This window comes from Rana temporaria, chromosome 4, assembly GCF_905171775.1.
Source record: "Rana temporaria chromosome 4, aRanTem1.1, whole genome shotgun sequence".
In the NCBI taxonomy this organism is placed as follows: domain Eukaryota; kingdom Metazoa; phylum Chordata; class Amphibia; order Anura; family Ranidae; genus Rana; species Rana temporaria.
Window position 1 is genome coordinate 58,715,671 of NC_053492.1, and position 13,353 is coordinate 58,729,023.

At 47.1% G+C, this 13,353-nt stretch overlaps 1 protein-coding gene across 2 annotated transcripts in view; it reads right to left on the reverse strand.

Annotated features, from left to right (window-relative positions):
* The window catches only part of CLIC5 (chloride intracellular channel 5), a 226,726-nt gene that overhangs the window by 56,836 nt on the left and 156,537 nt on the right, over window positions 1-13,353 (reverse strand). For both annotated transcript variants that reach the window (XM_040348436.1, XM_040348437.1), the window contains exon 4: window positions 11,019-11,125. In XM_040348436.1, the coding sequence (XP_040204370.1) occupies window positions 11,019-11,125 (107 nt within the window). The remainder of the gene's footprint in view (window positions 1-11,018; window positions 11,126-13,353) is intronic.

Here is a 13,353-nt window from a genome sequence, read left to right on the forward strand (position 1 = left end):
GTCTTATTCACCACCTGTCATTCCCAAAAGGGGGTTCGGTCAACGACTTTATCGATCCGGAGGCTTGCACGGTGTCCTACACGTCGTTTGATGCGGCGGTACGGTGGGTGCGGCGGTACGGACGTGGGGCCTTGATGGCGAAGGCGGACATCGAATCCGCCTTCCGGTTGTTGCCGGTGCATCCCGACTGTTTTAGGCTGTTGGGATGTTGCTGGCAGGGCCAATATTATGTTGACCAGTGCCTACCCATGGGCTGCTCCATTTCCTGCGCACTGTTTGAGACATTCAGTTCCTTTTTGGAATGGGTGGTCAGGGATGTGTCGGGCCTGGACTCGATCATTCACTATCTGGATGACTACCTCTGCGTGGGGCCGCCTTCCTCTGGTGTGTGTGCGACTCTACTGTCAACGTTGCAGCACATTGCGGGACGTTTTGGAGTGCCCTTAGCGGCCGACAAGACGGAAGGCCCCACGACGGAGATTAGTTTTCTGGGTATAGTGATCGATTCGGAAGTAATGGAGTGCCGCCTTCCAAGGGATAAGCTTGAGGCCTTGAAGGCGGAAGTTAGAGAGTTTCAGGGCTTGCGGAAGGTGCAGCTGAGGACTTTACAGTCACTGCTGGGAAAACTTAATTTCGCTTGTAGGATCATTCCCATGGGCAGAGTATTTTGCCGACGGCTGTCGGCGGCTACGGCGGGGGCGAAGGCCCCCAATCATTTCATTCGTTTGTCGAAGGAGCACCGGGAGGACTTGAAGGTATGGTATGAGTTCCTGTCATCCTACAATGGCAGGTCGATGTGGCTGTCCAGTCCGGTGAGTAACTTCGACGTGGAACTGGTGACGGACGCGGCGGGGTCCACGGGTTATGGGGCTTTCTTCAAGGGGCAGTGGAGCGCAGAGCCTTGGCCTCAGTCTTGGGTGGAGGCAGGTTTTCTCCGAAACCTAGTGCTGCTGGAACTGTTTCCAGTGGTGTTGGCCATTGAGCTTTGGGGGGAGGCCTGCAGCAACCTAAAACTCTGGCTGAATTGTGACAACATGGGAGTGGTTCAGGTAGTGAACCGCATGTCCGCGTCATCACAACCGGTCATTCGGCTCATGCGGCATTTAGTGTTGAGGTGTTTACAACTGAACATTTTCATTTATGCCGTGCATATCCCGGGCGTCGAGAACACGCTGGCTGACTCATTGTCTCGTTTTCAGTGGGACAAGTTCAGAGAGCTGGCCCCGGCCGCGGAGGCTGTCGGGGTCCCGTGCCCGGGCTGGATTTGGGAGCTGGCGCTGGAATAGCCGCCTCGTGGATTAAGCAGTCCGTTAGCACGGCTACATGGTCGGCCTACGCCAAGGTATGGAAGGAATGGTTGGAGTTGGGTGCCGAAGCTGGGGTTGTGAGCGGGGGGCCAGAGGAGCGGTTGCAGGTAATTTATTTTGTAGCCAGGAACATGGAGCTCGGCGTGTCTGTGTCCTCCATTGAGAAAAAATTGGCGGGTTTAGCGTTCTTTTTTAAGCTGGTGGGGGGGGTGGATTGGACTAAGGACTTTTGGGTTAAACAGGCAGTGAAGGGTTACAGGAAAGGTCGTAAGGTGCAGGATGCCAGGAGGCCGGTCTCTTTTGCCAACTTGGTAGGTATCAGGGGAGCCTTGGACGGGGTGTGCACGGGTCAGTATGAATGCCTATTGTTCGCGGCGGCTTTCTCGCTGGCATTTTACGGGGCGTTTCGCATCAGTGAATTGGTTAGCCCTTCCCGCCTGAGGGCCGGGGGGCTGATGAGGGAGGATGTGTGGATATCGGATGATAAGGTGGGTATTCGGTTGCGCAGATCAAAAACCGACCAGAGGGGAAAGGGGGTGGACGTGGTTCTTTTTTCCCTGCCGGGGGCCAGGGTATGCCCGGTGGCATCGGTCAAGGCATTTTTGGGGGTTAGGCCGGAAGGGGGCGGGCCGTTGCTTAAGCACGAAGATGGGTCTTTCTTGTCAAAGTTCCAATTTGTGGCTGTTTTCCGCAGTTGCTTGCATTAAATGGGCTTGGACAAGTCCGAGTTTTCGTCTCACTCCTTCCGTATCGGGGCGGCTACCGAAGCTGCCAGGTGCGGGATGAACGAAGCGGCAGTACGGAAGATCGGGAGGTGGGAATCTCGGAGGTTCAGGTCATACGTGCGGCCTCAGTTGGTGGTTGGTTAATGGGGAAGGGAGAGATGCAAAAAAGGGGGGGCTTTTTTAGGGTTGGTGTTCGTTGGTGAGCATTGTGGATTGTTTATTTCATTTCAGGTGGAGGGACTACACGCCTCGTCTGGATTTTCGGACATTCGTACGTTTGCTGGGGGGCAAGAAGGGCTGATGAGAAGCCGGAAGGCAGGCAGCTGGGTATCTCCAGGAAGGAAGCGGTGTTGAGGTGGCTGGGGATACCTGGGATGATGTGGGGTAGGGTGCTACCAGAGGTCGAGAGGTACGCCCGATTGGACAGGCCCCCCGATGTTCTGGTTATACACGCGGGGGGGAATGATTTTGGTGTCCGAAAAATCAGGGCTCTGATTACGGACATCAAAGCGGACTTTGAGCGGCTGCGAGCGGCCTTTCCGGGGACGGTGCTGGTGTGGTCGGAAATTGTCGCCCGCACACAGTGGCGCAAGGCTCGGTCAGTTACCAGGCTCAACAGAGCCAGGACTCGGGTTAACCGGGTGGTAGGTAAATTTTTGGCACGGCTTGGGGGGCTGGTGGTACGCCACCAGGAATTGGAGACTAATGTGGGCATGTATTTGAGGAGGGACGGTGTCCATCTGACGGATGTGGGGATTGCGCTTTGGTCGATGGGGATACGGGAAGGGATTCAGAGAGCGTTGAGGTTGGGTGGGGGCCCTTAAAGGTGGAGGTGTCATCCTTTCGGGCTGTGGCGGTTAGTTCTGTTGGTCCTTTATGGTGGCAGTAGAAAACGTGTGAAAACGGGGGTGGGGGGCTCATCAATTTTATGGCCCCCTTTAAGTGTATTCCAGCGAAAGGTTAGTTGGTATACTGTAACGTTTGCACTGCGGGCGGGGGTTGTCTCCGAGCGTACTACACGGACTGGAGGCCTAAGGTTATTGTTTGCTCGCAGTGCATTGTTCATACTGGTATATGGTAAAATGGTGGAGAATGGGTGTGCTGCCAGAAAGGACCAACAGAGTGGGGGTTTTGTGGTATGTCATTGATGTTGGATATTTACTGTTTTCATTTAAGTTGGAGTTTTTATTGCGATTATGTTTTAATAAAATAGGCTGTTGTGGCCAGTTTACTCCAAAGCAAAGGTGTGGTCTCTTTACTATAGATTAAGTGGGGGACAATTAAGGGGTGGAGTATATGGGGTCGCAACGGTAAAAGGTTATTGGGTCACATCTGGACTACACTAGTCAAGGGAGGCCCGGAGCAAAAGCCAGCAAGACTAGCAGAGGGCCGGGCATGACAGAGTGTCTAGTGACACAGGAGGGGTTAAGCTAGAGGGGGTAGGAGGTAGGAAGAGCAGGATTGGTGTAGAGAGGGGCGGGGGAGTTAGAAAGTATCAGCTTCAAGAGGAGGAGCAGGATTGGCTGCTGGTGTCAGGGGAGTTACCCTATAAAAGGGTGGGGCGGGGCCAGGCGGGCACTTGCAGTTAGGAGAGCAACGAGGAAGCAGCTTTTCCCACCCTCCCTCCCTTATTGCATTACCTGTGTTGCCGGTGTTTTTTCTTTTGCAGGTACGGTGTTGGACGGTCGTCACGACAGCTGGGTTGGCGGTTAGTTCTGTTGGTCCTTTATGGTGGCAGTAGAAAACGTGTGAAAACGGGGGTGGGGGGCTCATCAATTTTATGGCCCCCTTTAAGTGTATTCCAGCGAAAGGTTAGTTGGTATACTGTAACGTTTGCACTGCGGGCGGGGGTTGTCTCCGAGCGTACTACACGGACTGGAGGCCTAAGGTTATTGTTTGCTCGCAGTGCATTGTTCATACTGGTATATGGTAAAATGGTGGAGAATGGGTGTGCTGCCAGAAAGGACCAACAGAGTGGGGGTTTTGTGGTATGTCATTGATGTTGGATATTTACTGTTTTCATTTAAGTTGGAGTTTTTATTGCGATTATGTTTTAATAAAATAGGCTGTTGTGGCCAGTTTACTCCAAAGCAAAGGTGTGGTCTCTTTACTATAGATTAAGTGGGGGACAATTAAGGGGTGGAGTATATGGGGTCGCAACGGTAAAAGGTTATTGGGTCACATCTGGACTACACTAGTCATGTGTACGAGGCCTGAGCCATATTCATTATAACAGAAGCATGGCTCAGTTCTGCCATACTACCATGACAAAGCAACCATACCTCACAACTTTTTGAGATGGGAATGAGGGACACCTATTAGCAAAGGTATGTAGGTATAGGACACACCCCCTTCCACGCCCCCTTAAAGGAGAATTTAACTAGAAAAAAAATATTAGTTAAACCCACAAGTGCTTTTTTTACCACTACTATTCCTTTATATTGGCCTTTAAAATTTACAAATACAGCAATTTAGAATTTGGAAGAAAGGTTTAGCACTGGGGAACATTTTTTGAAAGATAAAAGTGCATTTTATATACATGTATATGGATCAGACCAAAATGAGTGACAAATGAGGAGGAAAGAGGGACAGAGGGACATTGCTCCAAATCAGGGACAGTCCCTCGAAATCAGGGACAGTTGGGAGCTATGAAAGCAACCATTAGGGAGAAGCTGTAGCTACTGGGGTGTCAAACTGGCGGTCCTCCAGTTGTTGCGGAACTACAAGTCCCCTCATGTCTCTGCCCGTGGACATCATGCTTGCCAGCCTTGCAGTGCCTCATGGAAATTGTAACAGCTGGAGGGCCGCCAGTTTGACACCTGTGCTCAGAGGCGGCTCTAGGCTTTGTGAGGCCTTAGGAAAATCTGAGACATGAGGCCCCACTCACATCCATAATGAGAAAAACAATTCAAACGATAAAAATTAACTGTATAAATTGCATTTATTAAGAGTTTTAAATTATATGAACTATGAATTCACTGTTTATAGAACTTTCTCTAACCAATTCTTTAGGCAAATTAGGCGGCCGTGAGGCCCCTGTGGGGGCGAGGCCTAAGGCTTGTAAAACGGTTCTTATGTATGTCATTTCTACACTTTATTTAGCCTGGAGTTCAGATTTATAAAAAATAAATAAAAAATAGCAGATTAAACAAAGGATTATATAAGAGGAGTCACCCTACAGTCACCTTGAGTGGAAATGTTCCTAACACTGATCTTTTTGTTTCTAGACGTGAAATTGTGATTGAATCCATAAGGCTCTCGCATGAATAAGATGAAATATAACAATAGATCTGCAGACCTGAATGGCCCTAAATAGTACAGAATAGAATTGATTTTGTGTATAGCTAACATTCCACACAACAAGTTATAATTTATGTTTGGCGACCCTTTAAGCTACCAGATTTCCCTTCTCCCGGCTAGTCCATAAAAGCCAGTAATTAAAATACAATTATAACTGTGTTACGTTCATGGTGCAGTAATCCAGAGTCCTGTGTATTTATTACCCACTGTGTACACAGAGGCATTTATATAGGTAAAATGGTATTACTTCTTAGAAAATAAAAACAAAACATAGTGCAGACAGTTGTCACCCTGAAACTGGCTCCAGTCTGGCAGGGTAAGAAAATCCCCAGGAGAGCATCCTGTGCATTGGATTGTAGTGTACAGAGTGATTGAAGATGGCTGTTGCTATTGATAGAACATCGCTGCCCTCTTGTGGTCAGGTTCCATATAGCAATTAGTAATTATATTAAATTTACTGAATCCATACTATACCAATATATACATATAACCAGGGTAGATAAAGAGGGCCTATTTATGCAGAAGTTGCCAAGTTATTTAACCACTTCAATACCGGGCTTTTATACACACCTCAATACCGGGCCTATTCTGGCACTTCTCTCCTACATGTACAAATCCTCATTCTTTTGCTACAAAATTACGCAGAAGCCCCAAACATTATTAGCCAGATTCAGGTATAGTTACACCGGCATATCAGTAGATACGCCATCTTAACTCTGAATCCTCGCCGTCCTACATTTAAGCGTATGCTCAAACTGAGATACGCTTAAATGTTGCTAAGATACGAGCGGCGTAAGTCTTCCTACGCCGTCGTATCTTAGCTGTCTATTTACGCTGGCCGCTAGGGGCGTGTACGCTGATTTACGCCTAGAATATGTAAATCAGTGAGATACGCCTATTCACAAAACGTACGCTCGCCCGTCGCAGTAAAGATACGCCGTTTACGTAAGGCATTTTCAGGCGTAAAGATAAACCACCAAAAAGATGGCGCAGCCAATGTTAAGTATGGACGTCGGAACAGCCTCTAATTTCACGTCGTTTGCGTAAGTCGATTCAGAATAGGGCTGGGCGTAGGTTACGTTCACGTCGAAAGCATTGACTATTTGCAATGTGATTTGGAGCATGCGCACTGGGATACGACCGCGGACGGCGCATGCGCCGTTCGTTCAAAACGTCATTTACGTGGGGTCATGCTTTATTTACATAAAACAGGCCCATCTCTTCACAATTTGAATTAGGCACGCTTATGCCGGCACATTTACGCTACGCCGCCGTAACTTAGGACGCAAGTGCTTTGTGAATACAGCACTTGCCTCTCTAACTTACGGCGGCGTAGCGTAAATTACATACTCTACGCCCGCACAACTTTAAGCCGCAGTACGTGAATCTGGCCATATATATGTTTTTTTTTAGGGCTGTGCAAATTAACTTTTAATTAATCTTAAATTTTTTTGATCGATCAAAATCTTTTTTTTTTTTTTTTTTATCACTTTTATTCCTATTACAAGGAATGTAAACATCCCTTGTAATAGGAAATGTGTGTGACAGGTCCTCTTTATGAGACAAAACAGATTATAGCGCACACATGCGCTATAAGGCCTAAGGCCTAAGACCCCGTACACACGGTCGGACCAAACCGATGAGAATGAACCGAAGTTCAGTTTCATCGGACCAAACCGACCGTGTGTACAGCCCATCGGTCTGTTTTCCTTCGGTCCAAAATTTTAAAACATGCTTCAAAACCGAACCGATGGACCGCTGCCCCATCAGACCAAACCGATGGTTAGTACAGAAAGCATCGGTTCAAAACCCGCACATGCTCAGAATCAAGTCGACGCATGCTTGGAAGCATTGAACTTTGTTTTATTCAGCACGTCGTGTGTTTGACGTCACCGCGTTCTGACCCGATCGGATTTTGGACTGACGGTGTGTACACATATCAGGCCGTACGGCCACTTCAGAGGTGAACCGATGAAATAGGTCCGACGGACCAGTCACATCGGTATGGTCCGACTGTGTGTACAAGGCCTAAGGCCCCGTACACACTACCGAACATGTCTGCTGAAACTGGTCCGCGGACCAGTTTCAGCAGACATGTTCGGTCGTGTGTACGGCCGACCGGACAGGTTTCCAGCGGACATTTGTCCAGCCGACCGTTTTGCAGCGGACAAATGTTTCTTAGCATGCTAAGAAACATGTCCGCTGGAAGCCTGTCCGTCGGACATGTTCGGTCGTCTGTACAGACTCACCGTACATGTCCGTACATGTCCGAAGTGATTCGACGCATGCATGGAAGTTTGAACTTCCAGGGCCGCGCACGTCGCCGCGTCATCGTCACGGCGACGGCGCGGCCACGTCACCGCAGATCGTGTACGCGCGGATTTCTGTCTGATGGTGTGTACAACCATCAGACAGAAATCTCCGGCCGGACATGTCCGCTGAAAACGGTCCGGCGGACCGTTTTCAGCGGACTGTCCGGTCCTCTGTACGAGGCCTAAGGCCGGGTACTCACGACCAAACATGTACGGTGAAAGCGGTCCGTCGGACCGTTTTCACCATACATGTCTGCCAGAGGGCTTCTGTACGATGGTTGTACACACCATCGTACAGAAGTCCGCGCGTAAACAATACGCGGGGCGTGTCCGCGGTGTCGCCGCGTCGATGACGCGGTGTCGCCGCGACAATGACGCAGCGACGTGGGCGGCCCGCCTTTAAAATGCTTCCACGCATGCGTCGAAGTCATTCGACGCATGCGAGGGACGGCGGGCGCCTGGACATGTACGGTAGGTCTGTACTGACGACCGTACATGTCCGAGCGGGCAGGATTCCAGCGGACTGTTTTAAAACAAGTCCAGGAATATTTGTCCGCTGGGAAAAGGCCCGGCGGGCAAATGTTTGCTGGAATTCGGCCCGCTCGCGCCCACACACGACCAAACATGTCTGCTGAAACTGGCCTGCGGACCAGTTTCAGCAGACATGTTTGGTCGTGAGTAGGGGGCCTAAGAGTTGCTTATCTGTAAATTGTAAATGTAAGTAGGCGTTACTCAATGCAAATAAAACAAATAAATAATTAAACCATGTTTAATGCCACCAGCGTAGTGTAGGCCTTATGTATTGATAGCAAACCCTGGACTGGAAGAGGAAAAGCCATAAGCAGGATCTGATCAGGCTCTGTTGGACTGTGCATGCACTAATTCTGAACATGCAGATAAGACAAGAGAGTTGACCAAACAGATTGTGACCTCATCACCGTGCTGCTGACCATTTACTGTCCAGTCGGCAGGATAATGAGCCACTCATGATCAACAAAGGAGGCTAATGGCAGGGCTGCTTGAATTGCTAAGCTGGCAGCAAGATCTCCATTTGCATTGAAAAATTGACATTACTACATAAAGCTTCTAATTTTGAATCCTTATGAAGATCTTGGATCAAACACTATTTACCCCTTGGTTTGGACTGTTCACTAATTTCTCCCTGAGAGATTATAATATCCACCCCGCTACTATGATTACCTTCACCTGATTCTCTAACCATTGGAGTGTGCCCTATCCCTTCTACTAGGTTTAGTCTTGTTAATAATCTTAGGCCCCATACACACGAGAGGATTTATCCGCGAATACGGTCCAGCGGACCGTTTCCGCGGATAAATCCTCTCGAGGATTTCCGCGGATTTCTATGCGATGGTGTGTACTCACCATCGCATTGAAATCCGCGCCTAAATCCTCTGGCGATGACGTGTCGCGCCGTCGCCGCGATTATGACGCAGCAACGTGCGCGACGCTGTCATATAAGGAATTCCACGCATGCGTCGAATCATTACGACGCATGCGGGGGATCCCTTCGGACGGATGGATCCGGTGAGTCTATACAGACCAGCGGATCCATCCGTTGGGATGGATTCCAGCAGATGGATTTGTTTAGCATGTCAGCAAATATTCGATCTGCTGGAATCCATCCCAGGGGAGAAATATCCGCGGAAACAGATCCGCTGGAGTGTACACACCATAGGATCTATCCGCTGAAACCCATTTGCTGGGATTTTTCAGCGGATGGATTCTATCGTGTGTATGGGGCCTAATATATACAATGTAATAGAAAATGCTTTGAATGGTTGGAATTTTTGACCTTCGCACCAGATAAAGCCAAGCCAAGAGAAGAAACTTGGCCATGGTTTAGCCTAATTTATTCCCCCAGCTAGTCTACAACACATTAACCACTTCAATACAGGGCATTTTCACCCCCTTCCTGCCCAGACCAATTTTTAGTTTTCAGCGCTGTCGCACTTTGAATGACAATTGCGCGGTCGTGCGACGTGGCTCCCAAACAAAATTGACGCCCTTTTTTTCCCACAAATATAGCTTTCTTTTGGTGGTATTTGATCATCTCTGCGGTTTTTATTTTTTGCGCTATAAACAAAAGAAGAGCCACAATTTTGAAAAAAAAACACAATATTTTTTAGTTTTTGATTTAATAAATATCATAATAATAAAAAAAAAAAGTTTAGACCGATACGTATTCTTCTACATATTTTTGGTTAAAAAAAGTCGCAATAAGCATATTTGATCGGTTTGCGAAAAAGTTCTAGCATCTACAAAATAGGGAATAGAATTATGGCATTTATTTTTTTATTTTTTTTACTAGTAATGGCGGCGATCTGCGATTTTTATTGTGACTGTGACATTGCGGCGGACATATCGGACACTTTTGACACATTTTTGGGACCATTCACATTTATACAGCGATTAGTGCTATAAAACTGCACTGATTACTGTGTAAATGTGACTGGCGAGGAAGGGGTTAATATGTTCCCTAAAGTGTGTTCTAACTGTAGGGGGAGGGGGGCTCACAAGGGAGGAGACCGATGTGTGTTCCTCAGTACTGGGAACACACATCGGTCTCCTCACCGCTGACAGGACATGGATCTGTGTGTTTACACACACAGATCCATGGTCCTGCCGTTATTGCGGGCAATCGCGGCCCCTAGCCGCCCAGGAATGCAAGGACGTCATATGACGTCCACTCTGAGGGAGGGAGGGTTCCCGCCGACGTCATTTTACAATGACTCGGTAGGGAAAGTGTTAACTTAATATTTCTTTATAGGTCCATTCTATTCTATTCTCTTCATAGATTACATAATTATATTATATTATGTCAATCAACTTAATTTCTCAATTACTTGTCGTCAAATAGCTGCCATGAAGCTATGATTATGACACTTCATGTTACATAATCTTATCCTACAATCTACTAGGTTATCTATTTTCGTTTACATTTATAAGAGTTACTTTCTTGGATGATTACGCCTTTTTCTACTATACTATTGTACATGTTCTGTTAATGGAATATCTATTTCTATTACATTATTGTACATGCTCTGTTAATGGAATTTTGTTGATAATTATAAAATTCAATAAAATATTTGAAACAGAAAAATTTACATAAAGTACAACTCAATTCAGTCCTATCCCATTCCCATTCCTCACTCCTTGTACGTATCATGGGTGTCTTTACTAACCAATAGAGAGACATGAGAATTGGAAGGGGTGTGCCTAGTTTAGGAACGAAGCCCTCAAATGGCCCTTGCAAGTCATCTATAAGTAATGCCAAAACCCGTAGGATCTGTACAGGTCTTTAGTCACTTTAGTAGGATTACTTACTCAGGATCCCTTCCGATCTATTTACCTACCAGCATTGTCTTGCTGTTTGGTGTTTTTGATGTATGCTGAAAATTTAGAAAAAATGTCAATTCCGGCTGCGTTTGACTCCCGATGCTTTGCTGCCAGCTTGGGGTATCTGTAGGAGGTGATAAATACACAATAATAAATGAATAAAGTTGATGCAAAGTGAATATGGCAACATTCAAGACAGAACAACATAGGCTACACATTTCATGCATCTTAAAGCGGGGGTTCACCCTATCAACGAAAAAAAAAAAAAAATTCTTTTACCATAAAATCAGGCATTGTAGCGCGAGCTACAGTATGCCTGTCCCGAATTTTTTACCCCCGTACTCACCTTGTAATCGTACATCGAAGATACCGGGGAATGGGCGTGCCTATGGAGACGGAGGATGATTGACGGCCGGCTCTGGCACGTCACGCTTCTCCGGAAATAGCCGAAATAGGCTTGGCTCTTCACGGCGCCTGCGCATAGCCTGTGCGCAGGCGCCGTGAAGAGCCGAGACCTACTCCGGCTGTCTTCGGGGAGAGTGACGTGCCAGGGCCGGCCGTCAATCATCCTCCCTCTCCATAGGCACGCCCATTCCCCGCGGGAGCCGAAATCTTCTATGTACGATTACAAGGTGAGTCCGGGGTTAAAAAAATCGGGACAGGCATACTGTAGCTCGCGCTACAATGCCTGTCTCGATGGTAAAATCATGTGGGTGAGGGTGAACTACCGCTTTAACTATGGGCATGTTCACTCCACTCATCCCGACCTAGTGAACAATGACCATAACCAGTTCTCACAGCTGAACATGTTTATGGTCCAGAGCAAGTTTTACATTTCTGCTATGGGCCTGTTTATTTGACAATCACATTTCATGACTTAACCACTTAACCCCCGGACCATATTGCTGGTCAAAGACCAGAGCACTTTTTGCGATTCGGCACTGCGTCGCTTTAACTGACAATTGCGTGGTTGTGCGACGTGGCTCCCAAACAAAATTGGCGTCCTTTTTTCACCACAAATAGAGCTTTCTTTTGGTGGTATTTGATCACCTCTGCGGTTTTTAGTTTTTGCGCTATAAACAAAAATAGAGCGACAATCTTGAAAAAAATGAATATGTTTTACTTTTTGCTATAATAAATATCTCCCAAAAATATATAAAAAAAAAAATTCCTCAGTTTAGGCCGATACGTATTCTTCTACATATTTTTTGTAAAAAAAAAATCACAATAAGCGTTTATTGATTGGTTTGCGCAACAGTTATAGCGTTTACAAAATAGGGGGTATTTTTAGGGCATTTTTATTAATATTTTTTTTTTACTAGTAATGGCGGCGATCAGCAATTTTTTTCGGTACTGCGACATTATGGCGGACACTTCGGACACTTTTGACACATTTTTGGGACCATTGGCATTTTTATAGCGATCAGTGCTATAAAAATGCATTGGATTACTATAAAAATGCCACTGGCAGTGAAGGGGTTAACACTAGGGGGCAGGGAAGGGGTTAAGTATGTTCCCTGGGTGTGTTCTAACTGTAGGGGGGGGTGGCCTCACTAGGGGAAATTACTGATCTTCTGTTCATACATTGTATGAACAGAAGATCAGCATTTCTCTCCCTGACAGGACCGGGAGCTGTGTGTTTACACACACAGCTCCCGGTTCTCGCTCTGTAGCGAGCAATCGCGTGTGCCCCTAGTGGCCTGCGCGAGAGCCGACGTATAGCTACGGGCTCTCGCGCAGGGGAGCCGACCTGCCGCCGTAAAATGATGGTGGCTGATCGGCAACCAGTTTATATAGAACTAAAGGGCAAACTTTTTTTTTTGGACATATATACCCCCTGTCAGCATTTCTTGCCATCTCTGCCCTATTGGGAAGGTTTCCCTTTACTTCCTGTCCCATCTCTAAAACAAGAAGGTGAGGAAACCCCTTTCCTAAACTTCATTGGAGGATTTCCTTTCTATTCCTGTATTGGTGACAAATCAAAATGTGTGATTTTCTTTTCCTTTCACTTTTGATGATGACGGTAAAAATGACAAAATGAGAGGGTGAGTCTCCCTAATGAGGGCAGAGGTAGCAATAACAACCTGCCAGATGTTCTAATCCATCTCCACTCTATCAAAAACGTAAAAAAAAAACTTTTGCCTTTAGTTATACTGTAACATAACACAGTAATACATACAACGCTGTATCCAACAAGGCCCAGGCCTAGGGCAGCACTTTGCAGGGGGGCAGCACAGAAAGAGTCTCCGCCGACTTGTGCTACACTGTTAGTGTAACGCAAGCTGCTTCTAATTGTGACTGTCCTATCATCCTGGACCACAAACCTTCCTCACCGTGCTATATGTTTTCTGC